Source organism: Cordyceps militaris, assembly GCF_000225605.1.
Source record: "Cordyceps militaris CM01 unplaced genomic scaffold CCM_S00001, whole genome shotgun sequence".
Classification (NCBI taxonomy): Eukaryota; Fungi; Ascomycota; class Sordariomycetes; order Hypocreales; family Cordycipitaceae; genus Cordyceps; species Cordyceps militaris.
In genome coordinates this window covers 4,779,293-4,803,704 of record NW_006271969.1, presented here as the reverse complement: position 1 = coordinate 4,803,704, position 24,412 = coordinate 4,779,293, and the positions used below count along the sequence as shown (strand labels likewise).

The 24,412-nt window shown below is 55.3% G+C and overlaps 9 protein-coding genes across 9 annotated transcripts; 5 read left to right on the top strand and 4 right to left on the bottom strand.

Annotated features, from left to right (window-relative positions):
• Positions 1-358: 358 nt before the first annotated feature.
• CCM_01494 (Golgin subfamily A member 7/ERF4) lies at positions 359-1,158 on the top strand (the record flags this gene model as incomplete). The annotated part of the gene is made up of 2 exons (XM_006666650.1): positions 359-982; positions 1,042-1,158. 2 exons carry the CDS (start codon positions 359-361, stop codon positions 1,156-1,158), a joined length of 741 nt encoding a protein of 246 aa, XP_006666713.1.
• A 690-nt stretch (positions 1,159-1,848) lies between these two features.
• CCM_01493 (sodium bile acid symporter) lies at positions 1,849-3,392 on the top strand (the record flags this gene model as incomplete). The annotated part of the gene is made up of 5 exons (XM_006666649.1): positions 1,849-1,987; positions 2,058-2,255; positions 2,345-2,765; positions 2,824-3,208; positions 3,264-3,392. The coding sequence occupies 5 exons, from the start codon at positions 1,849-1,851 to the stop codon at positions 3,390-3,392; spliced, it is 1,272 nt and encodes a 423-aa protein (XP_006666712.1).
• Positions 3,393-3,457: 65 nt separating this feature from the next.
• On the bottom strand, positions 3,458-3,913 carry CCM_01492 (BYS1 domain-containing protein; the record flags this gene model as incomplete). Its single annotated transcript, XM_006666648.1, has 1 exon — positions 3,458-3,913. One exon carries the CDS (start codon positions 3,911-3,913, stop codon positions 3,458-3,460), a length of 456 nt encoding a protein of 151 aa, XP_006666711.1.
• A 1,242-nt stretch (positions 3,914-5,155) lies between these two features.
• CCM_01491 (uncharacterized protein) lies at positions 5,156-5,599 on the bottom strand (the record flags this gene model as incomplete). The annotated part of the gene is made up of 1 exon (XM_006666647.1): positions 5,156-5,599. One exon carries the CDS (start codon positions 5,597-5,599, stop codon positions 5,156-5,158), a length of 444 nt encoding a protein of 147 aa, XP_006666710.1.
• Positions 5,600-6,727: 1,128 nt separating this feature from the next.
• On the top strand, positions 6,728-7,810 carry CCM_01490 (glycosyl transferase family 17 protein; the record flags this gene model as incomplete). The annotated part of the gene is made up of 1 exon (XM_006666646.1): positions 6,728-7,810. The coding sequence occupies one exon, from the start codon at positions 6,728-6,730 to the stop codon at positions 7,808-7,810; it is 1,083 nt and encodes a 360-aa protein (XP_006666709.1).
• A 368-nt stretch (positions 7,811-8,178) lies between these two features.
• CCM_01489 (uncharacterized protein) lies at positions 8,179-9,047 on the bottom strand (the record flags this gene model as incomplete). Its single annotated transcript, XM_006666645.1, has 2 exons — positions 8,179-8,826; positions 8,880-9,047. The coding sequence occupies 2 exons, from the start codon at positions 9,045-9,047 to the stop codon at positions 8,179-8,181; spliced, it is 816 nt and encodes a 271-aa protein (XP_006666708.1).
• Positions 9,048-10,225: 1,178 nt separating this feature from the next.
• On the top strand, positions 10,226-12,155 carry CCM_01488 (AMP-binding domain protein; the record flags this gene model as incomplete). The annotated part of the gene is made up of 5 exons (XM_006666644.1): positions 10,226-10,699; positions 10,756-11,036; positions 11,091-11,337; positions 11,396-11,438; positions 11,491-12,155. 5 exons carry the CDS (start codon positions 10,226-10,228, stop codon positions 12,153-12,155), a joined length of 1,710 nt encoding a protein of 569 aa, XP_006666707.1.
• Positions 12,156-12,998: 843 nt separating this feature from the next.
• CCM_01487 (VPS9 domain protein) lies at positions 12,999-15,346 on the top strand (the record flags this gene model as incomplete). Its single annotated transcript, XM_006666643.1, has 4 exons — positions 12,999-13,276; positions 13,341-14,836; positions 14,859-15,064; positions 15,161-15,346. 4 exons carry the CDS (start codon positions 12,999-13,001, stop codon positions 15,344-15,346), a joined length of 2,166 nt encoding a protein of 721 aa, XP_006666706.1.
• A 532-nt stretch (positions 15,347-15,878) lies between these two features.
• CCM_01486 (potassium ion transporter (Trk1), putative) lies at positions 15,879-18,707 on the bottom strand (the record flags this gene model as incomplete). The annotated part of the gene is made up of 1 exon (XM_006666642.1): positions 15,879-18,707. One exon carries the CDS (start codon positions 18,705-18,707, stop codon positions 15,879-15,881), a length of 2,829 nt encoding a protein of 942 aa, XP_006666705.1.
• Between the last annotated feature and the right edge of the window lie 5,705 nt (positions 18,708-24,412).

Sequence of the window (24,412 nt, the reverse complement as noted above, 5' to 3'; positions counted from 1 at the left end):
ATTGACCGAGGCAATTGTATACCTAGCAATAACCTTTGTGTGAAAAGACCAACGCCCACGGACCGGGCCGACAGATCCAGCGTTGTCGATCGAGTCTCCCTCGCAGGCTGCAGCCACCCAGCATTCCACTCGCAATCTTCCGAGATCGCGCGACAGCCTACAACCCGCGCAATTGGTCGGCCATCGAGTTGTCCACATTCCAGACCATAATATATCATCCAAATCGCCCTTTGTTCGCTACGTCATTCCCGGGAAGCCAAGTCCTCGTTCCGCCACATCAACCGGTCGCCGCATCGACCCGCCACTCGAGTTGCCCACTTCGCGCTTGCTTCGATAGACCGTCAAAACCACGCCGAACATGACAAACAACGATGGTCCTGGCGATGGTTTCGCCAGGGACTTGGAGCGCGGTCGCGACGAGAATGCCCCTCGCCTGTCCAACGTCTCCGCCGGTGACGGCATCGGCTCCGCTCTCTCGTCGACCAACTCGTCCATCATGGGCGACGATATCCAAGGCGACCTCGGCGAGGAATGGGGTCCTCGTCATCCCTGCTACCCTCATCTAAACCCACACGTGCCCGTCGACTCGGTCGAATACGCCACGACGAGAATCATCCGGGTGCGCCGCGACTGGCTCCTTCACGGCGACCTGGCGCCGGCCTTTTCGAACCTCTACCCCGAGATTCTAGACCCTGCCGGCATCTCGGAGCCGGAGTTTCGAAAGGTCATTGGCAAGCTCAACGCCGAGCTGGGCGAGACGTTCAATCCCTATGCCGGGCGCAACGTCGTGGACAGTGTCATGGGAGCCGTCACCGGCTGGCTGTGGGACGACCTTGGCTTGACGGCGTCCAAGAGGAGGCTGGCGGCCCTGGAGGATTGGATGGAGAAGTGGAACACGGAGATGCAAAAGTCAATGTCTACCGACGATAGCGGACTCGTTGCGCCAAAGATGATCCCCCTCCGACAAACAGGATACATGACTGTGAGTGTACACCGCGACTGCTACATCTCTTTCTCGCTTGTGCTGACAACCGATGATAGCTCGACATCCAAATACCGGATCCCGAAATTGCGCCAGCTCCTAGTACGGCCGGTGCAAACGAATCCAGGACAGCGTTGACGATGGAGCCGGCGCCGGCCGCTGCCATGCCCGTGTAGAGCAGGCGGCACTTCCGGCACCGGTGATGGACAAACTCTTTTTACAAATTACGTGTATATTGAGCGCGCGAATTCTTTTTTTGGGCGGAGTGGTTCTCTTGAGCAGCACAGCTTTGGGACCTGTTGTTTGAAAGGTGTTAAGATGCCATATAATTTCTGATACCACAGGCATCGTCGGCGTTGGAGTTGCTTGATGTTTCTTTGATCTAGTTTGTATTCTTTGATATGTTTATTTTTTTCTTGTTCTTTTACGTGCTCCTATGATGGATCTGAGCTCAACGTGATGTTCTATTCCTGACAAGGGATGTCAATAGCCAAGACTTGCACGTGGAGAAATCAACGACCCGACCGACCACAAGCACAGCACGCAACGGGTAGTCCCGGCTCGCGTCACCGGTAGCCAAACCTGACCGCCGAGACTCGCACGGCTACCAAAATTTCATTCGTTCTTCCGAATGCGGGGGGGCAAAGCAACCAACCCCAGCTCCGTCTTGTTCCCGGCTCGCTTCTCACTTATTACCTTGACAACATTCTCCCCAGCAACTAGTCGACAAATACCAAAGCCATGAGCAGCGGACCAGACAGAGCTGTGTAGATAGGCAGGAAAGGATGCGCATATAATAGCCCCGCCGCTGCTTTTCTACGTTGGGCCGGTGCGCTTCAGTGTCGACCCCTTTTCCGGCGGACGTCATGACCGCCGCCGCCGCCGAGTCGGAGCCGCCACGGCCAGCGGCGGCGCGCTTCCTCACCGGCATCTTCAACTTTGTGCTCGGGCAGTGGCTGATTATCGGCTTCGGAGTGGCTTGTCTGTTGGCCTATCTCTTTCCTCGTATGTACTTCATCCAACCCTTTTTTTTTTGGCCTTTTTTTTTTCCCCAGCGGCCTTTGTTGCTCACCAGCCCAACGCAAAGATGTCGCCGCCCACCGAGGCACCATCCGCTCCGAGTACAGCATCCTGTACGGCGCCGTCGGCTTCATCTTCCTCGTCAGCGGGCTGCAGCTCGCCCCCGCCAAGCTCCAACAGAACCTGACCAACTGGCGGCTCCACGTGCTGGTGCAGGGCATCAGTTTCCTCGTCTTTCCCGCCGTCGTCCTCGGTATGTGCGCCTCCCTCCTCTGCTCGCCATACTAATGTCCTCATCTTTTTTTTTCTTGCTAGCCATCTTTCATATTTGCATCGCCGCAGGCGCCCTTCACAGCGGCACCCCGTCCGTACCCGTCCTCGTCGGGCTGCTCGCCACCGCCTGCCTCCCCACGACGATTGCTTCCAACGTGGTCATGACGCGCGGCGCCGGCGGCGACGAGGCGGCCGCCGTCATCTCCGTCGTTCTCGGCAACGTCTTTGGCGCGTTCCTGTCGCCGCTGCTCGTCTACGGCCTCTTGCCCGGCGCCGGCAGCAGCGTCGTCTTTGCGCCGTGGCGGCCCGCCGGCCCCGCCACCCTCGGCCGCATGTACGCCGACGTCGCCAAGCAGCTCGGCCTCAGCGTCCTCCTGCCGCTGGCCGCCGGCCAGGCCCTGCGGTGGGTGTGGGAGGACAGGGTCGTCTGGGCGCTGAACCTGCTGAAGCTTCCCAAGGTGTCGGCCTGCTGTCTCGTCCTGCTCGTCTGGTAAGCGGTCTTCTCCAGCGGCCGCCGCTCTTGAACTGACGTGTCTGGCACCCCCAAGGACGACCTTTTCTGGCGCGTTTGAAACAGGCGCGCTTTTCAAAATCTCCAAGCCGTCGGTGGTGTGGATCATCTTGATGAACGTTGCCCTGTACCTCCTCTTTACTTTGATATGCTTCTTCGCAGCGCGGCCTCCGCTGGCGGTCGCTCAGCTGATCAACCCAATGGTGGCCGACTCGACGTTTGGTAGAAGAATGCCCAATTTTATTCGTCGCATCCTTACTGTCCGCCAGATGTCTATGGAGGAGACCATTGCCGTGTGCTTTTGCGGTGCAGCCAAGACTACGAGTCTGGGAATACCGCTGGTGGCTGCCATGTGGGCTGCTGCAGACAACTTAACAAGGGCATTTATTCAGATACCTGTCTTATTGTATACTATTGAACAGGTTTGTCCGGCCGCAGCCAGCCTTTGGGCCTCTTTTTTTTTCTGACACAATTTAGGTATTCATAGCGCAGCTACTGGTCCACGTCTTCAAGTGGTACTTGCGGCGCCTCCAAAAGCATCCATCAGAATCGGAGACGCAAGCAGACACAGAGCTGGAGGAGCGACTACAACACGAACACAAATAGGAAGAAGAACAAGATGCGATTCGGAGAATGAAGTGTAATATGCTGCCTTTCCCAGCGACTCGTATCTAAGCGCACAGAGTGAGGACGACAGAGACGTCCGAGTGGCAGACGTGCGTGTGGATGCCGCCGGGCGGCACGCCGTCGTCCCACTGCACGGCGGTGCAGGCGCCGTCGTCGCTGGCCAGACGCAGCTTGTGGCCGGCAAAGGGGTCGCCAAAGACGTCGCTGAGGTCGTACCAGATGCTGGGCTGGGTGAGGCTGTAGGCGAAGTTGGTCTGGGGCTTGCTGGTCCAGAGGCCGTCGCGCTCGCGGGTGATTTTGAGGGTGCGGCCGCCCGTCTTGGGGTCGACGGCAAAGGCCTCGGCGTACGACTCGCCGTGCTGCAGCGTGTGGCCGCCCGACACGTCCTTTCCGACGGACCACAGCGTCACCTCAAAGTCGCACTTGTTGACGACTTTGGCGAAGCCCTCGGCGGAGACGATGCCGGCCGCGATGGCGAGGATGGTGAGCTGCTTGAACATGGTGGCGCGGGTTGTGTGTGTAAGTGGGAGTATGTGTAAGTGAGTGGCGGATAATGAGGGCTCAATTTAAGGGGGAAATAAGTAGCTATTTATACAATATTTCATGAATACAAATGTCCCTGTCTTGGGTGTAGAAAATGTGCCGTCCGCAAATAAGGCTACTTTGCTTCAACAAAGTAACACAGTGACGTCGACGTTGCATTCGATGAAAGACTAGGCTGCATCACCACCCGTGATACTCCAAATCTCGGGTTTGCAGAACACTAGTTAGCCTGACCTGACAGCGGAGCTCAATACGAGCTGCCCGGGGGGTCCTGATGGAGGTGTCGTGTGGATGCATCAATCCTCTGACAATCAAGTTTCCATGAGCTCACTTCAAAGTACGCGGGGGCATGCGACATCGTTCTCCATGCTATACACGGACGCTAAACTGGGCATATATGCCGGGTCCTTGCCCTTGCCCGGCATTTTCGCCACTCCCGACTGCCGCTCGTTTCAATATTGTGTCTGCCGCATCTTTTGGCAAGTTGTCGCTAATACCTACTACATGGAGGGGGTCCTCCGCCATCGTGTACTTGGAAGAGCAGACATGGCCTGTTGATCTGTCGGAGAAATAGGCCCGAATAAAGGTGCCAAGCAAAAGAAATAGTTTCTTTTTGCATCACCGATACGAACAGAAGAAAAATCAAGCCTCCACCTGGTTCTGGCGGCGCGCCACCCTTTGAAGCCAAGATCGGCATCGGCAACTGCCAAGATGGCTCGGCCGACGTCCCAAAACCCTGTCAAATGCATTCGAGGAGCCCGCTCCAGCTGTAGTCCGCAGCCCTACTTGAGATCCCGCCTGGGCCGTTGCAAGGTTCTTATTCGTGTCCTGCTGCATGAGCTTGCTTTTTGCAGTCTTGCGTCAAAGGAGTTGGGCCTTTCCGAACGCCTAATACTACCCTACGCCGCAGACCGTCGTATCGGTGGCCATTCCCGTGCGGTGTCCGATTCAATCAGCGGCTGAACGGGGCAACGTCCGGCATCATGGCGCCGCGAAGAAGTCATGCCGTTTCTAGCAGCAGGAACGCAAGTGGTTTGTACCCGTATCTGGCCGTTCCTGACACAGTCCGTCGGAGACGATGGTCAGGCTGACCCATTTAGAATACGTGACAGGATGATCGTCTTGGAAATAAGAACAAACATATAATTATTGATTGAGTAACTATTGATTGAGTACTACCCGTATTCATAGAAAATACTTTAGCAGCCGCATCCACACTTCTTGCAGCCGCCTCCTGAGCATGGGTCACTCGGAGAGCAATCTTCATCTCTTCCACAGCTCTTCCATGCACCGAGTGGGCTACCGACCGTGGTCCAGCACCAAGAGCCCTGTCCACCATTGTCACACGACCTGTAGCACCAATGTTGCCGGGAGCAGCCAGAGGGAGGGCCGTACCAGCACTTGCGCTTCTCCAGCGTCAAGGCCTCCGTCTCGAGGGATGACGGATGCTCTTTGCAAGCGCGCACAGTGTAGGGATCCATGCCAACAGGCACTTCCATGACCCCAAGGTCGCCACAAAGTGCCGCGGCCTCGGTGTGCGTGACATCTCCGCGAGTCAATCCGTTCACGTGCGCCATGTCGACGGCAGAAAGCGCAGTTGCCAGTGACGCGGCCTGGAGAAGAATAGCAATTGTCGACCTCATGCTGAGACTAGAAGTAACAATACTAGGCGGTGATCTTGTGTAGTTTTAGATCCGATTGGTCTGGAAGACAGAAGAAGCCCTGGAATGTGCGGGAACAGAAACGATTGAGAAGTGAACAAGTATGGCCTTTTTATATCCATCACGACACATCACCAAGGCGCTGCTTCAAATTTTCCGCTCGACAAACTCTTCTATTCCTGATTTTCCCTTGGTTCGCGCCGTGGCTACGACACTAGCCAGCCACGCAGGAGGTTGGGCGTGAGTTGCACCACTTCTCCAGCCAACGATCCTTCCGGCTGCAACGACCGTGAAAAAGTCCCTGTGTGTTGCAGCCAATGCAGTCAGCATCAGCTTTCATGGCTCATCTTTGTCCAGAGAACTGTCGTTGAGGAATGACCGGCTCCGAATTGACGGCATCTCGTAGCAACCACGAAGCCACCGGAGTACCCCGTACTATTGCGTGATATACTCCGTAGAGGAGAGCACTTTTGTCCCAAGGACCATCGGCAAGCCAAAGATACAGACGGACAACAAGTTCTAGGCTCATCTGGAAAGCCACAAGTGGGCTAAGAGGAGGCAATATACCCAAGGCAAGAAGGCTCCAGGATTGTCGGAGAAGGAGCCGGTCCCGACCGGGGCTGCATGCCTCAGAGTTTTTGGTCAAGGAAATTGGTGGCAATGATCCTTAACTACTCCTTCATCACCCCAGAACGGTAACATGGACCGCTCGCAAGTCATGAAGTACTGCGGACACAGCCCCCAACTCCTGGTTGCTGATACAGACTCGGAACGGCCTCGCCGCTGGCAGACAAAAGGGCTTTGCAGGAATTCCTCACCCAATCTGCGAAATATGTGGATCCCGTTTTAACCGAATATCGATAATTCTCCCTACGATCCGCAAATTTGCCCTATATTAGAATAGTGCGCCTATACGTCGTACGTCGCTCAAGTTTGTTGCCCGCCACAATTGGACGGGCGTGAGGGACGACTCTCCAACCCGAACAGAAGCCCGAAATTTGCAGACTAGTTACGATTCAATGATTACGTTACTTCCTCCTCCCTGACTCAACTTCTATACTCTATCGAAGCTTTGTCGTGTATGCCGGGTTTCCCCCAACGCCCGTATTCATGCTCGTCCCTCTGCGGGGGCTCATCCGACGGCAGCCCTACAAGATCCTCGTCGGCGTCTGCGTCGTCGTCTCGGGCATCTCTGTCCTCTCGCGTCTCTCTGCCAGCAAAGGGGACCTGCTCACTGTCGGTGCCAGTCACGATTCACCCGAGACGCACAAACTTTGTGCCGCGCATGGCTTCACCGTGTATCCCGCGGCGGCCAGCGGAACGCGACGCAAAATCTACGACCTTGCGATGGTGAATACGGAGCTTGACTGGCTTGAGATTCGTCTCCATACACTCTACGAGGAAGTCGACCTCTTCATTATTGTCGAGTCAGCCAAGACGTTTCATGGCCACGACAAGCCGCTGTTGGCGAAGCAGAATTGGGACCGCTTTGCCCGCTACCACGATAAGATGCTCTACCACGAGCTCGAGTTTCCCGGCGACTTTCATCCACAGCGCACATGGGACTTGGAGTCCTTTCAACGAGATGCTAGCTACGAACAAACCTTTCCTAAGCTCATCGGAACTGGCTCGCGCGCGCCACGTCTGGGTGACGTCTTGGTTGTTGCCGACGTAGATGAGATACCGCGTCCGGATACGCTACGAGTCCTCCGCGCATGCAATTTTCCACGCCGCCTCACCCTACTTTCACGCTTTTACTACTACTCGTTTCAATTTCTAAGCATTGGCCCTGAATGGCACCACCCGCAGGCCACGTACTACGACGGGCCGCGGACGCTCACGCCCAACAACCTGCGCGGTGGCCGCGGCGACAACTTCCTCTCCCGCTGGCGAGACTCGGGGAGATACGCCGACTCCGGCTGGCACTGTAGCAGCTGCTTTGATTCCATCGACCTGTATCTGAATAAGATGGAAAGCTTCTCGCACAAGTGGATGAATAGCGACCAATTTAGAAATCGCGATCGCATTGCGGACGCGGTCCGAGAGGGTATAGATATTTGGGGCCGCAAAGGAAACAAGTTTGAGCGCATACAGAACAATGAAGATCTTCCACCGCTGGTAAGAGAGGATGCGCGATTCTTGTATCTCAAGGATCGCAGCGGCAAGTCGGCTGGCATGAAAGACTATCCTTGAAAAGCACAAGTTGGAGTTATGGCGTTCAAAGGCATGATGAAATTTAAATCATTTAGAATACAAATAATGGATCGCCTTAGAGCAATGAACCTTCTCGCGCACAGGCACGGATTGACGCCCTTTTAAAGACGGAGCGGGTGAAATGCTCACTTGGTCAGCTTCGGGTCCATGAGCTTCTGCGAAGCGGACCATAGCTTAAGAAGCCCGCGTTGTACCAACCTTGCTAATCAAAAGCACTGCTCCTACATCTTCACCCAGCAAAACTCGTCCGAAATCAACAACTCCAAATCTACCAGACGTTCAAAACTCCAAATTACCCCATCAGCGCCGTCTCCCACCTGTAGATGCAAGGACCAAACACAATCTGTCTAGTCTGCTGTAATGTTGCTTTTCTCGTCTCCTCTCTCGTCTAGTTTTCGTTTTCCAGAGGACGGTGTCGGCATATCCACGTCTTCCATGTCCTCGCCGTGATCCGAATATTCAACAATCTCCCATTCTACCTGTACACGGCCATCCTGCGAGCGGTGGCCGCCGTATCTGCGACGAAGCTTCCCCAGCCTGGTGCCCTGAACGAGGTCCTCAAACCAGGGCACGCCAAACTGTTCTCGAAGGACGGTGGCGCCGGGCTCGGCGGGTTCCAGCCCGTCGCCATCGACCACGTGCTCCATGTCATCGTCCTGGGCCGCTTCGTCGGAGTCAGTATCGTCGGGTATCAGGCCGAGCGACTGCAGGTCGTGCAAGTCTTCGTGCACGAGACTGCCGAGGGTCAAGTGTATGTATTCGGCTTCGGTGGCCGGGCTCTCGGACCAGTACGACAGCTGCGTACCGCAGTAGCCGCAAAAGTAGCGCACGCTGTCCTGCTGGTCCGGGTGCGCATAGGAGCGTCGAATGGTCGAGTGTGTTTCGTCGTCGCGGTAGGCGTAGGTTGCGCTCCGGTACCAAGTCAAGGGGACTCGAATGTAGGCCGCCAGCGGGGTGGCGAGAGAAGCTTCTGGGCACCGTTGGTCAGCATCGATCTGGGGCACGGCGACGACGCGTCATCAAAATTAGGCGACGGATCATATTGTACGGCGTCTGGAATCATACGCCAGGATCCGACCGGTAGGTTGAACGTACGATGAGAAGTGTTGGTATTGAAGAGAACCTGCGCTTCCTCGAGGGCGTCCTCGGGCACCTCGATCAAGTAGCGATTGCGGCCGCATTGGCAGGCACCGCGCAGCGGGCGCAAGGAGCTCATGGTCGTATGCGGTCGATGCGGAAGACGCCGGGAAATGCAATTGGCGATGGATGATGAAAAGGTGTGGTTTTGTTGATTGATAGTTGAAGAAGCGCTACGTCAGCCAAGTGGCGTGTTTGGGGGAAAATGAGGGGCAATGTGCTGCCCACTGAAGCTCCATCAGCACCAACTATTGAAGCTTGGTCAACGAAAGTGGAGGAGACTCGGAAGATTCGGATGCGATGAAAGGGGAATAGAAGGATGGTGTATATTTGGATGGATTTTTGAAGATTGATTTATTGATTCTGCTCGAGTGTCACAGAGGTAGCGCATGCAATACAAGCAATCGCCATATGCCCTAAATTGGCCTGCGCAACGTGAAACGGGGGTTTTCGTACCACACAATACCTTGATATTGGCTATGTACGGAGTACCAGGCCTAGTAAGCCACCAGACATGGTTCAACGGGCCTTTGTTGATGAATTGTGCTTTTCCTACAACACTAGAGGTAGCCTGGCGATATCGTATACGCTGGCAACGCCGTGAACCCTACAAGGGGAGGCCAGTGTGCCCTAGGTATAAGTGAAAGTCAGACGGAAGGGCGAGAGGACAAAACAACATTTTTCTTTGGTCATTCATTGTCTTTGACATAACTACCAGTCATGCCCGTGGACTGACTGTCAAAACCTTGGATTCTGAACCAGAAGCTGGGGCAAGGCCAACAACTGGGGGAAGCGAGCTGATTACTACCTGTACCTGTTAACTATGTACCAGTAATAGCCACTAAAAAGACAGGGAGGACGGAGTGTCAAAACGACCACTGAGACCGCTGAAGAGCACCAGCTCCCCGCTGTATCCGCTTTATCCCGCCGACCCCCGGCGCCTGGAAGGTCTCCTCCCCCCCTCCCCCGGCTGCGGTTCCCCGTCGTTGGCTTCTCGGTCCAGTAACAAGACTCGCACGGCATCTCATCTCAACGCTCAGCTCTCCACTTCCGACCAGAGCCGAAGCTGGTGGGAGACCTTGGTTGCTTGGGTCACGAATCTCCGGTCGGCCGGGGCTTATACCATCTCAGACCCTTGCCAAGTTCTTCGGTCGCTCTCTCTCCCTTTACACACTCACGTCCTTTCACTGTCTATACTCACCCTGTCTCGTCACTTCCACGAACAGCGGCTGCGTCATCCCCCGACTCCTCGTCAGCATGTCGGGCCCTCCGTCGCGCATCCGGTCCATCCTCAACCATCTACTCCCGGGCGCCGCCTCGCCCCCGGCGCACATTCACCACCTCTCGCCGACTTTTTTTCTGGAGCGCGCCGCGTCCATTGAGCCCGATGCCGAGGCCGTCGTCCATATAACCGCCAACGGCGTCGGCCTCCGCCGCTCGTACCAGCAGACAGCGGATCGCGCCCGCGGCCTGGCCTACTACCTCAAGAAGCGCGGCCTGAAGCGCGTCGGCATCCTCGCCCCCAACACGCCCGCGTTTTTGGAGTCGCTGTATGGCATCGTCGCGGCCGGCGGCGTCATTGTGCCCGTCAACTACCGCCTCAAGCCCGATGACATTGCCTATATTCTAGAGTTTGCCGAGGTCGACTCCATCATTGTGGATGACGAGTTTGCCGAGCTGCTGAGTAGCTACAGATCAAAGCACAGCAAAGTGCCTATTATTGTGGATAATGTAAGAGGGTTATCGTCTGAAATTGTGCATGGCCAAGATATTGACCAGCACTACAGGATACAGATGTTGTGAGCGGCCCGCAAGCAGGTCAATACAACCAAGCTGTCATAGAGGGCCTTGCCTATGATGCCGAACAAGGTAGCAAAGGCTGGTCCGGTCTTCACGCACACGCAGAGAACGAGGATGACATGCTCGCCATCCCCTTCACCTCTGGAACGACGTCCAAACCCAAAGGCGTCGTCTACACCCACCGAGGTGCCTACCTTGCCGCCGTCGCAAACATCATCGAGTCTGGTCTCAACCAAGGGCGCTGTAAATATCTGTGGACGTTGCCCATGTGAGTTGGCCTTGATCATTCGAGATGGCGTGGCTCAGTACTGACCAAGTCTAGGTTCCACGCCTGTGGATGGACGTTTCCCTGGTCCATTGTCGCCGTACGCGGTGTCAACGTGTGCCTGCGCAAGATTGATTATCCCACCATCTGGCGCCTCCTCAAGGAGGAAGGCGTCACTCACTTTAACGCCGCCCCGACAGTCAACACGTTGCTAGTTGCTGCCAAGGAAGCTTCCAAGCTCCCACATCCAGTTCAAGTGACCGTCGCTGCCAGTCCACCCACTGGTCACTTATTTGAGCAAATGGTGGGTTGATGCTAGAGATGCGCAACTGTTGCTTGCACGACTGACCAGAAACGTGTAGACCAAGCTCAACCTCATGCCTGTGCACGTGTACGGCATGACGGGTAAGTCTCACAAGCCTCTCCCATTTCGGCACGACTCGCTGACACGGTGAAGAAACATATGGTCCCATCACCAAGTGCTATACAATGCCTGAGTGGGATACTCTCCCGCCCGCGGAAAAATACGCCAAGATGGCGCGCCAGGGCCACGGCTTCATCACCAGCCTGCCGATCCGCATCATCAAGCAGGACCAGCCCGATGGAGTGCTCATCGACGTGGCCAAAAACGGCAAGGAGATTGGCGAGATTGTCTTTTTCGGCAACATTTGCGCCAAGGAGTACTACAAGGACGCGGCCGCCACGCGGACGCTGTTTGCTGGGGGCGCGCTGCACTCGGGCGACCTCGCCGTGTGGCACCCCGACGGCAGCGCGCAGATCCTGGACCGGGCCAAGGACATCATCATCTCGGGCGGCGAGAACATTTCGTCGGTGGCGCTCGAGAGCATGCTGGTGCAGCACCCGGACGTGCTCGAGTGCGGCGTCGTGGCGGTGCCGAGCGAGCAATGGGGCGAGGTACCCAAGGCGTACGTGACAGTCAAGGAGGGAAAGGCTCTGCAGGGCGCGGACCTTATTGCGTGGGCTCGAGGGAATAGCGCTATCAGCCGGTTCATGGTGCCCAAGGAAGTCGAGGTGGTGCCGGACCTGCCAAAGACGAGCACGGGCAAGATTAAGAAGAATGATTTGCGCGATTGGGCCAAGAATGGTCGCAAGTCTGTGTAGAGGGAGGAGTGGTTGTTAGGGCTTGGGTCTGCTACTGAATTGCGATGAATCTTGGTAATGGAGCGAGACTGAAATATATGAAATACATGACCATCTTTTTTTGCTTTCTGCTTGTGATGATTAGACTTTTTTTTCATCTCTTCTTTATTAATAGGTAATTCGGGCAGGTGTTTCTGGTATGCCTGGCTGGAGAGCGCGCCCAGGAAGCATCCCAAACAGCCTTTTTTAGCATTGTAATATTTAGTGCATTATAGCGCGTCAGACCCTGCGTCCAGCGTGCCAGGCTAGCCCAAGTATAGCGGCCGACCTCTACCTGTAGTTTGGTAGGTGATTCGCCAGAGGGAGCTCATGGAGCTTCGTCTCGCTCCCTGTGTCTTGACCAGTCGGTAACAGGCGCCGTTTGGTTTGCCAATCCAAAATACAAAATAAAAAAAAATACAAAACTCGACAGCCCTATCTACCCAGACAAGTAAGTAGCTGCATTTCCGATACGCTGGCGCCTTACCGCCCTTGACTCGCCGTCCCCCCTCCCGCCTAGGACACGACTTATTCTGACGCAAGTCTGCGACAGCTGGCGCCAATCGTCCCAAGTCGCGTGCGTGTCGCCCACTCCCTCAGCGTCATTACGTCGGTCAACCTCGACAACACCTCTGCGGCTGCCTCCCTAACTAGCCTTGAACTCCTCCACACCACCGTTGCTTCTCTTTCTCTCTCGGTGGCAAGCGGTCTACCAGAAGCACCCATCGGCTTCCTCTGTGCTTCGATTACGACGACCTTGGCTGCCGTCCGCAGAGCGACTGTCTTGCCGCCTCCCTGCTCCCTCTGGCCAAACGCACGGCAAGAATGGCTTCTGCTAGCCCCGATACTGCAGCACTACCAAACGACCGGCCGGCTGCTGCGGCCAGAATCAACTCACACGATACGCCGCCGCCGAGCCGCAAGACGAGCGCCAGCACGCAGCTGCCGAAGCGCGCCCATACCTTTCAGAATGACGGCACCGTCCGCCCAGATGCGTTTGAGACATCACAGGACGCAGACGACCACGACGAGTCTGCCGACCATGGAAGAGGCTCCGTCGACCTCGACGAGCTGCCCATTGAGCTCGTCACCTTGACTGACAGGTAACAACTCCCTCTCGGGGTGACGAGCGACACGAACCTGCCACTAACCATGGGCGCTTCCCAGTTTCATCGAGTCGCTGAGCGCCAAGGTCCATTCGACGCCGCCCAGCATCACCAAGCTGTCCCAGCTCTTCCAAGACTTTTACGCCCTCTCCTCGTCCCACGTCCAAACCCACATCAGCGCGCTCGCCACTCGACAACAGCGCCGCGGGCCCTCGCCGAGCCCCTCGTCCTCGTCCTCCCTCTCCTCCGCGGCTAGCCGCCTCCGCGCCCGCACCGCGTCGTTCAAGGCCACCAAGGACAGCAGCAAGTCCAGGGAGGATGCGGAGCAGCAGCAAATGATCACCACAGAGGAGCTCGCCAACAGAAAAAAGGCGCGCAGGGCCCTCGAGGCCCAAAAGGGCCGCCTTGAAGAGGCAGTGGAGCGGCGTGTGTGCGAGGCCATCTACGGCCGGATATACCGCCACCGGAGCACACAAGACGAGGCGCAGGACGACAAGCTGCGGTCAAAAACGGCCGCGTTGGCCCTGGTGAATATTGGCCTGACGGACCTCGGCATCGATCTCGGCCAAAACGACGACAAGAGGGACGGAGGGACGACATTCCGCGACGAGGAGATTCGACAATATCTCGAGTCCGCGCGAAAAGAACTCATTGCTATGACCGACTCACACTACCCCCTCGGAAAAATCAACCACCTCAAGGCCGTGCACAAGAGCATCGTCGATACCCTCTCCCACTTCCAGCCCTCCGCATCCGCCGACGAAATCATGCCCATGCTCATCTACACCCTCATCACGCTGGCTCCCGAGCACCTACACGCCATCAGCGACCTCCACTTCATGCAGTCATTTCGCTGGGAGCCTAAGCTCACCGGCGAGGCCGCCTACTGTCTGACCAACTTTGAAGCCGCCATCAGCTTCCTCGAGACGGTCGACCTGTCGACCCTCCGCGACGACGAGCACCCATCCGGCCCACCCAAGGGGTCCGCCGCCTCACCCGCCGCCGCCGCCGAAGCGACCAGGCCAGAGACCTTTCCGCCCGCCTACAACCAAGCCGGCGCCGCTTCCACCGAAGCCAGCCAAGAAACCGCCACCGCCGCCAGGCCGAGTGGCGGCGGGCTCACGGCCGCGGCGGTGCTGCGCAACCGGCGCCTCAGCGACCTCGTCAACACGCCCGCACAGGCCTTTGGCGCCGCCAGCGGCGCCGTCTTCAGCACCGCCGACCAGGGCCTCAAGACCATTTCCAGCAGCCTCGGCGAGAGCTACTCGTTCCTCGTCGGCAAGCTGCGCCAGCAGGCCGCCGCCGAACCCATTGCCGTGCCGCGCACCCTCGACGATGCCCGCAAGCTCGTCACCACCCCGCCCCTCGGCGACGACGACGACGACACGGCCAGTCTTGACAGCGCCACCACCGCCACTCCCACAGACGACGGCAGCACCAAGCCAGTCGTCCCCCCCACCGGTCGCCGCGACTCGGTCCTCGCACTCATCGGCGGCCGGCGCGAGCCCAGCGCCGACAGCACCCGCAGCCGCCGCAGCGCCAGCTCCCTAAAAAAAAGTCGAATTCGCAGAAGGAAAAGGCACGCCGCCGCCGCCGCCCACGACCGTGGCCGGCGCCGCGCAGCAGCAAGGTGCCGCCATGCTCGACCAGGTGCGCAACCTCGGCAGCAGCTTCAACCCCATGGCGCGCCTACCCAGCATGGGCTTTCGCGGGTTTGGCCGCCCCGCGGCTTCGACGCCGCCAGTAGTGGCAACCAAGGGCGAGGACGGCGGCGACTTGAGCGCAGTAAGCATCCCTCTCCCAAAACATGCACAGCACACAACATTGCAATGTGCACTTGCCATGGCACAACTAGACACGGTAGCTAATCCAAGTAAGCAGGCATTTCCAGACCTCGCGGCCGCCCTGCCGCCCAAGCAGATACCCCGGATCGCGCCCCCCAACAAGCGCTTCATGGAGATTAGCACCCCAGGCGAGCTGCGCCTCGGCGAGGTGCTGGATCTCCTGCGGGACTACCGGCGGTTGGCCGGGGCGTTGAAGAATCTAGACGCGTTTGAAGATTCGTAGTAATGTGTTGCATTTTCTCCTTTCTCCTTTCTGTTTTTATTTTTATTCTCTACATTTTCACATGTAGACAGACTATAGAAGATCGAGGCATCTTGTGTGTTACAGTTGGAACTACAGGGGCGTTAATTGTGTCTTCTTTATATTACAATGTCGGAGCTATCACCGTCAGAGATGGCAGTCTTTGTTGGTTCATTGTTTGCATCTTCACAAGCGGATTTTTATTTCTTCATATAAAAGAAATCAAATAATATTATAAAACTTGACATCTGTTCGGTATGTACTGCTGCTTATGGACAGGGTACTCTCTGAAAAGTCCCGAGTAAAGAAGAGCGCCCCATTTTCCTAAAACAAAATAAAAACAGAAAACACCAGCAGGTACCGTCTATAAACAATTCCGCAGGGGCGATGGCGCCGGGGGCGCGCCTGCAAAGACGCCGTTGCTATACATATGCTGAGCAATGAATAGAAGAACCAAATAACAAACAAGTCTAGAGTGAAATAAATATGTGCTGAATGGAAGAGAATCAGATGGCTATGGCCTCCAGGGAGTAGGGTGAGCCGCCGGTGCGGTGTCAGCGCGCATCGGCTGCATCGGCTGCATTCGCTTTGACGATGCACCACTGGGTAGCCGTTCAAGTTCCTCATCCGCCTCAGCTGGCGGTTCCGTCAAGGTGTGATTGCGCTCCAGAGCGAGCGCGCGAGACTCGGTGGACCGGCTTCGCTGCCGCGCAACATCACCATCGCGTTGGGCCACGGGGCCGGGGTGTAGAAACTTTGCAATGATGTTTGAATCCCTGCCTCTGCTTACGGTGCGTCCGCGCGCAACGCTCGGTAGTCTTTGAAGTCCAGTGGTCGTCGCTGACGGCGCTGTGTTCATACGGGCCAAGACTGCCTCCGCGTCTTCGGCCTCCTTCTTGAAACGAGCCTCGCTAGGGAGGAGCACGGCCTTATCTAGACCGTACGGCAGACCACGGTGACGGCCTCGGATCTGCAGAGCAGCGATGATGAGCTTGCCAACAACGGAGAACTGGCTGCATAGCGATGCGTTAACACCCACGGCACCCATGCTCAGTCCGACAGTACCGTAGGCACTGACGACTTCAAACAAGACCGAAAACACATCAAAGCGACCCGCCTGGATTTTTGAGCCCTCTGTGATACAGAGGATGAAAAAGCCCAAAAATACAAACCACAAATCGAAAGAAAGTTGTCGGCGTAAATGAGTACCGACATAGGACAGAGCACTCGCCTCCTGCTCCGCACCTTCATTGTGGTCGTAGACGCCGAGAGACTTTTCCTCGTATACGTTGGTTCGCCGAATCGAAATGGCAATGGGAAAGACGGAAATATACATCATAATCATGTATAGGACAGGCATGGCAGGGTGAAGATCACTCAAGTTGACAGCCGAAAACCCCGCAGTTCTCGTCGAAGCGGCCTGGAACAACCCGACAACGACTCTGTTGTGCAGGGGAAGTAGGCTAATGGGCTCCTTGCCCAAATCCAAAACCAGGAAGAAAAGCAAGTCAACTGCATTGAGCGAAATGAGAATCCAAAATAGCCACCAGTTCGGACCCGAAGGGAACAGAAGTGTGAAGCATCGACGTGGGTGGTCCAAAAGGAACTGGAGCTCTTCCCAAAGACCAGAGTGCCTGGGGACAATCTTTGTCAGAGTCCAAATGATGAATCGCAGCATGACGGGAAATCCGGTGTTTCCGAGAATGATGAGAAAACACGAAATCATCAAAACATACTCGGACCGGACAAAAGAAATCATGCTATCGGGTGTCAAGGTAAAGCCAACATCCATAAAGCTGACATTGGGTGTAAAGAAGCCCCACCACACTCTCGAGACGCCATCATCCTCGATGATTTTGCCGTATTTCTCGCTGTTCATAATGAAGGGCAACAGAGTTACAACGCCGAAAAGCTGGAAGCCCCAAAAGTACCCAAGAAGAACAAAAGCAAGGGTTCGCAAGGAGCGATATTCAATACCACCCAGTTCTTCACGCTGCTCAAGCGTGAGGCCAACGAAATTGGAGTTTCTGGCCATGGTTGGGGTGTAGCTGAGATACGGCATGTCGTCGATTTTGCTAGAATCGCGGTGTAGCGCTGATCGGATGCGTTCCAGAGTCCATGTACGTGTAGGCCTGGGAGGTTGGTCTTCGTCTTCTTCGTGGTGCGAGCTTTGTCCGCTTCTATTGAAGAGGCGGGGTTTTCTGAAACGGAAGGCATCAAGAGTCCCAGTCAATGCCTTGGCATCATCGGCTAACTCTCTTTGTCGTCGATCAGGCTCGGCAATGGTAATAGTTGGGTGGCGGCCGCGAAGGCCTTGATACGTCCCTTCGCCTTGGGCCACTTTCGAGCCAGGATTACTGACTAGGCGAGATATTTGAGGACCAAGAGCTTCGTCACGCTCGAATTCCTCCAAGCGAGTGGGTACCTGTCCGCGCTCGATATCCCGAGGGCCGGGAATGCGAAGGACATCGTTGTCGTCTTCGTTGCGCTGGCGCTCTAGGATGGCTATGTGCTGGAGATTTGGACGTCTCTGAGCAAATTCGGTGGCATCTTCCTCCAGGCCATCACTTCGCTTGACAGTGTCAGCGAAAGTAATAGCAGTGGCGCCATGCACGTGTTCTCCTGCGCTATCGGCACGAGCACGCATTCCAGCAACCGGTGTTGCAGTGCCATGAGTTGAGGGCATACCATCGTCACTATCGCGGGTATGTTGGGAGTGGCCTGGCGTAGTGGCAGATGGGCTATCTGTTGCGGTCGTGGTGGTATCACTGTCCTCGTTGACGCGGCGGGGTAGGTCAGCAGGTGCAGTGGCGGAGCTGTCAAGAAGAATGCCGTCGTTTGTCATACGCTGAGCCTTTCCGTTGGGGGGAACCACTGTAATGTGACGTCCATTGACACCTTGCTCAGCCCTGTGCGTCTCGTCGACAGCTTGGGATTTTGACTTGGTCAAGTTGGGACGTCGACTGCGGACCTCACGCACCCAGCCTTGAAAGCGCTTTTCAAACCAGTATATGCGCAGGAAAACGACGGAGCCATGAAGGGTAATTGGGTTGGACAGCATGACAAGGACGTAAATGACGGTCTGTTGGAAAGTGGTAAGAAGATTCACGTCGACCGGATTCAGACCGGCTTGTGTGTTTGCGCCACTGGCAAAAAGTAGAGCGTCGATATAAGCTAAATGGCCTGTGCCACCAATGTAGAGGCAAATAGAGCCTACTATTGTCGCACCAACGATCCAAAAGTAGTGTGCGGTGATGAAGTTGAAATGAGGGTTCTTGGACACAAAGGCCGGCTTGATAGCCTTGAGCTGTGCCCAGGCAGCACGGCGAAAATTGTCCAGCATGTTGGTGGTTGGGAGTGTAGTTGAGTATTCGATATGGAAATATTAAGCAGAACGATTTCGGCCAGGAAGGTAGTGTTGGCCGGGTTCTGAGTTGAGTGAGGGAGGGTGAGGTTGCAAGTATCAGCAAAATTAAATCAAGGTCCAGTCGAGGGACAAGAAAGTTTGGGTAGGGGTAAAAATCATGGTTGATATGGGGATATAAAGTAGGAAGACGCAGGCAATGGCGCAGGAATGGCTGCGTCTTGGAGAGTGACGTTTGCAGGCTTGGCTGTGACAGGTACAAAACTGGTCGCTCTGTCGACGAGCGGGCGAGGACGAGGAGTTTAAATAGAGCGAGCTACAAAGACGGACGCCACCAAAGCACAAGAGCAAATGATTGAAGTGTAGTGAGATTGCCGAGGCGGTGGTGTTGATGTTAGGCGGTCCTCAGTTCTGTCCTTTGTTGAGGGTGTCGCGCTTGCCCGTTGGAAAAAAAAGGAACCTTGTAGGGCAGGCGAGAATGGATTGTCGAATAGACGTCTTGCAAAGCCGGCACGTTTTCCGGGAGTGGTAACACAAGGGGTTGCTGCAGGTATATGCCAGGATGTTGCGCCAGAGGGTGAGTGGTAATTAAGCTCGAGTCCTAGGTGAGGCGGGAAAGGGGGAAATCGGAGTAGTATGGAGTATGGTGCGCGCGCGGGCAAGGAATGGTCGAGGATTGTCGGAATTGCGCAACACTACTAACGATAAGGAAACGTTCGGCGACTGGTAGCAAGGCAGGCAGGCGGTGCAGACGCTCAGGTTCCGGTTGTGTCGCACTTTCAGAGCTGGGGCGCGCGCGGGTTCTGGCAGGGCGCGGTCTCGGGCTGGAGTCGTCGGCCGATGGTGGTGAATTGGGAGACGAGGCTCTGGGTAGCAGTCTCAGGAACTAGCAAGAGAGGACGAGATAAAAATAAACAGGCGTATGAGACAAAGCGTTGGCGTGCCTGCGTCCGTGGACCGGAGGACGGACTGGACGACAGTGCAGTGAATGACCCGGCGTGTCTGGAGTAAGGATAGCGATATGCGGAATATGGCCAAGGCTGCGGCGCGGCGCGGCAGGTGGTACGATGGGCTCTGTTTGCAGGGCGCGGCGGGCGCACAAAGGGTCCAAAGTCCAGGCTCTGCGACCAGTCGCGATGGAGTCGAGATGGAAGCCGTCGCACACGCCGGGTGCGAGATGGGGAGACGCCGAAGCCTCCAGAGAAGGTTGCGTCTCTGTTGGATCTGGGCTGAACTCGTGGACGGCGACTGGCGCAGAGGCGGTAGCGGAGCCGATGCACAAGCAGGGTGGGCGAGACAAGGTGAGACGAGTGGAACAAGAAGAGGAAAAGAATGATTCGACAGGTGGAATATAGGTGAGAGCAGTAGATACGGCTAGCCACCGCAGCAGCTTTGGAGCCGGCCGAGCCGATGTGCGAATGGAGAAAGATGAAAGATGGAAGATGAGGCAGCGTTTGCACGAATCGTGGTGGCGGTACGCAAATGAAGAAGAACAAGCTTTCCAACGGATAACGGATGGAGTATCGGTTACCTGCTTGGAGGTACATACCAGTACTGAGTTAGTGACTAGTATTACTGGTAGGGCAGTGTAGTGATGCACTTTGCCTCCAAACAGTTAGCCCCGTCTGCCCAAGCCACAACCACCCGGGGTTCTGGACCGGTGCACTGGAGAATGAAACCTCAACTGCTGGCTTCCGCCCCGACCGCTTGGGTCCATGTCTTGCGTCCAATCACTAGGTAGTTAACTACCCGGTTCAAAACATGGATGAGAAAGATCAGATTAACAATTAATACGGCGTACACGAATATCAGAATACGAGCAAAACACACAGCGCACTACGCAGACCTTCTGCCTTCTGTAGCGCCATTCTCGTGACGCGCTGTTTGTGGCTGCGCCGGCTCTTTCAGCGCGTGGCGCTCCTGGCGTTCGTTAGATCATCGCATTCCACGGCCCTATTGCTGGTTCCCTCTGAAGAAGCGGCGTTTGCCCGTTATCATTTAGTGAATTAGCCCACCCCATTTAATCGCTCATCAGTAACAGTAAAGTTCGCAACGGCACCGGGGGTAAACATTTTTTTTTTTCTCATATTAGTTATTAGCAGGGTTGCCTCCCTCTACTAATCCGTCCCCGGTAATTGGCAGAGAATCACGTCGCGCACACCGGAGGGTGGTGTGGTTGGCTGCCCTGTCATGGCAGCTGAATTCAATACCACGCACCCATCCCATCACACACACCTCTCAGGCTGCCCACCCGTTTCGTCGATCTTTTTTGCACTCCCAAACTCCCGGGTCAAAGGGAAGAAGCAAGAAAAAATTTCATGAAATAGGAATCCTTGCTCATACTACCGAGGTCTATTTCTGGCCTGATTCTCTTCCCCGCCACAGCAACGTCAATCTTACCCGGGTCACTGGTCCGGCTGGCCCGTCCAAGCCGCAATGCCCAACATCAGATAACTTGAGAGCCAACAGATGGCTCAAAATCAGACGACGCCCAACCCGAGAAAAATGCCGTGATCCTGGGGATTGGATGATGCACACGTACAACGTGACAACCATCGCAGCCTCGCTCTCGTCACATTGCGCCATGCCGCGCCTTGCGCAACACCCACCACCACCACCTTGAGCTATAACCCGCCCAACCTATTACATGGAAGCAAGCACACCGTATGCATGGAAGCCTGCACGTCTGGTGAGCAGGCAGCGAGTCGGCAGACCATTCTTACACGGCAGTCAAGAAGCACGAATCTAGCCGAGGCTATGACAACCACTTCTCTCGGGGCGTCTCTCTCAAGACATCAACTTCACTCGGATCATGTTTTTGCTTGGAGGCTAATCAAGGGAGCACTGTATTTGGGCGAATTCAATAATGACCCATTATATGTATCATGCCTCCCTGCCAGAGAGTCATCAGGACTCTCGAGCCCATTCTTGGCCGCTAACCGTGGCTGAGCCCGCCGCACCATCGCAATTGCTCTTCTTATTCTGCCCTTCCTATCTTGGCATTAAATCTGCAGGCGCGCTAGCCCTACTGCTCCATCGGTCCAATCGACGCTAGATTCGCAGAGCCGCCTCCTCCCCGTCGCATCCAACCCTGCCAGCGCACTCACCTCACACAGATTGTCCAGCCTGTCCAGCCTGTCATGCGGTCTCCTCCGCAGAGCAACGTCATTGTGCGTTTCGAGGCGGATTCAAACACCCAGCTACGTGGTGTGCCATGGCGTCCACCACATTGTTCTTCGTGTGTTTGTCACCTTGTCGTGTATTGCGCAGCTGGCACTGCTAAGGCTGGTCACACGGCAAGTATGATATGTGTGGCGCCGGACGTGGCTGTCTCACACAACTAGCGGTTTCCAACTTACTTGGGTTGCAGAAAGTTCAGTCCTATTTTGGACCCTGAAAAGAAGGAAAGATCAGAAACAAAGCGAACAAAACCTGGCATGCATCATCATCATGCTGCACCTGCAGCTAATACATTGCGTGCATATCGTGTCCGCTCTACAGAGGTGCGTGCACTTGAAAGTGAGACTTCATCAGTGCGAATCCACTGTATACCTTCTCGGGCACCTACTCAGGCACGAAGACGTCGCGAGTTCTGCAAATGCAACCCAACCGGAATCAACTTTTATTTTATTTGTGTTTCTTTTTTTAAAATCCCATTTCTAGTTTTCAATTCGCTCGTAAATGTTGGGTATATAATGTCTCGCTTACTTTCAAGCCTCAAGAGTCCCATGCCAGAGAGTCCAAAGCAGATTATATGTTAAGCATCTGGTTGTTACCCAGTCGCAACCGCCTCATGGTCTAGTCCAATCCTTATAACAAGCAAACCGTAGCAAAAACGCCAAATGCAAGAATCAATTACCCCCAGCAGTCCATTTCCCCGCGCGCTCGGCATGTCTGCCTCATTCGCCTGTCGCACGGCGGGCATTCTCTCTGCCAATCTTCTTGAAAAACGAATGGCTCTCCTTCTTGCCCTTCTTTTTGAGACCCTGATTGACCTTTTTATTCTGTTCAATGTAAGCCATATCTTGGCCACCGCTGAGCTCACCCAGCGTGCCAGCGGTTCGCCGAACCCTCTTCTTGGCCCGACCCATGCTGCCGCTGTGGAACAAGTCATCCGTGATGTCTTCGTCATCTGGTCCCTCGTTCTCAACCAACACTTTCTGCAGCAACTCTCGGCGCTCTGCTGCCGTCGCAAACGCCAGTCCGGGCGTCTGCTCAATGTTGGCCAGTTGTGTAATGACCTTGAACGCATAGCCCTGATCGACCAGGAACGCCTGTCTCTTTGACGAAAAGAACATTTCTTGTGTGTCTTTGGAGACCAGCGAATAAAAGAACGCGTTGAAACCCTCGTCGTTACGGCGTTTGGCCCGCAGAATTCGTCCCAGCCGCTGGGCCTCTTGACGTCGAGATCCGTAGTGTGACGAAATCTGAATAAGACATGTGGCCTCGGGCAAGTCGAGGGAGGTATCGCCAATCTTCGATAGGAAGAGTGTGTTCACCAGCGGATTATGTTGGAAGTTCTCTAACACTTTCAGCCGCTCTGCTTGACCTGTGCCTCCGTAAATAAAGGCTTTGCCCAGCTTGAGAGCATAGGCCTTGAGCGCATAGACATTATCAGAAAAAACAATGATCTTGTCTCCGCGAGACTCGTGATAGTTGATGAGGTATTGACAGGCCTGGAATTTCCGAGGGTTCATAATGTAAAGCAAATTCTTCTTGCGCGATGGCGCACGAAGATATTCATCGTAGAACTCAGTTGGCATCGCGCACCAGACCTCTGCGCACTGCACGCGAGCAATATGCCCTTGCTTGGAGAGTTCCATCCAGTTTGCTTCAAAAAGTTTAGGACCAATAAGAAAGTTGAGATCAGAGATCTTGTCATCTTCTCGTAATAAAGTGGCGGTCAAGCCTAGCTTAGAATGTGTCTTGATGGAGGAAGTTACTCTGCGAAAGATGTTTGCCGGCACGACGTGGACTTCGTCGAGTAACATGAGACCCCATTCTCTCCCAGTAAGGAATCTCATCATCTTTTCCGCATCGTAGGACCGTGCTCGCGACTGCGTTACCATCGAGTATGTGGTAACAATAACGCCAGTGCTGCCGGTAAAGACGGAGCCTTTGGAGTCTGACGTGAACGCCACGATATCATCGGGGTTAATGTTGGACCATTTCAAAAATTCGTTTCGCCACTGGACAACCGACATGGAGCTCGTGCAAAGCACAATTACACCCTTCTGGATGGTACATGCCGCTGTAATACCGACCAAAGTCTTTCCAGCACCACATGGCAGAACGATGAGACCACTCTTTGCTCTCCCGTTGCCGAACATCTTGCTCAAGCTCTTTTCTTGATACGGCCGAATTTGTGTACCAGGACGAAGATCGATATCAAGATTGGGGTTTGCTTCGTCGCGTCGAAAGTCGTATTCTTCTAGGACCGGATAACCGAGGTTGAGACACTCCTTTTGTACGGTTTCGACGTCCTTGTCGGCAATTTCAAAGGCATGAGTGACTTCTTGTTCATCGTCGTCGTCATCGTCCAGCCTTGATTTGCCTGCCTGCGTAGTCGGTTGCTGTTCGTTCTCGCCTGTCTGGAGCCCGTTCGCCTGCTTAACACCCGCAGCATTCTTAGTGCCAGGAATGACCAGGCCCCCGATCTTGGGTGCTGCTGTAGTTGTAATCTC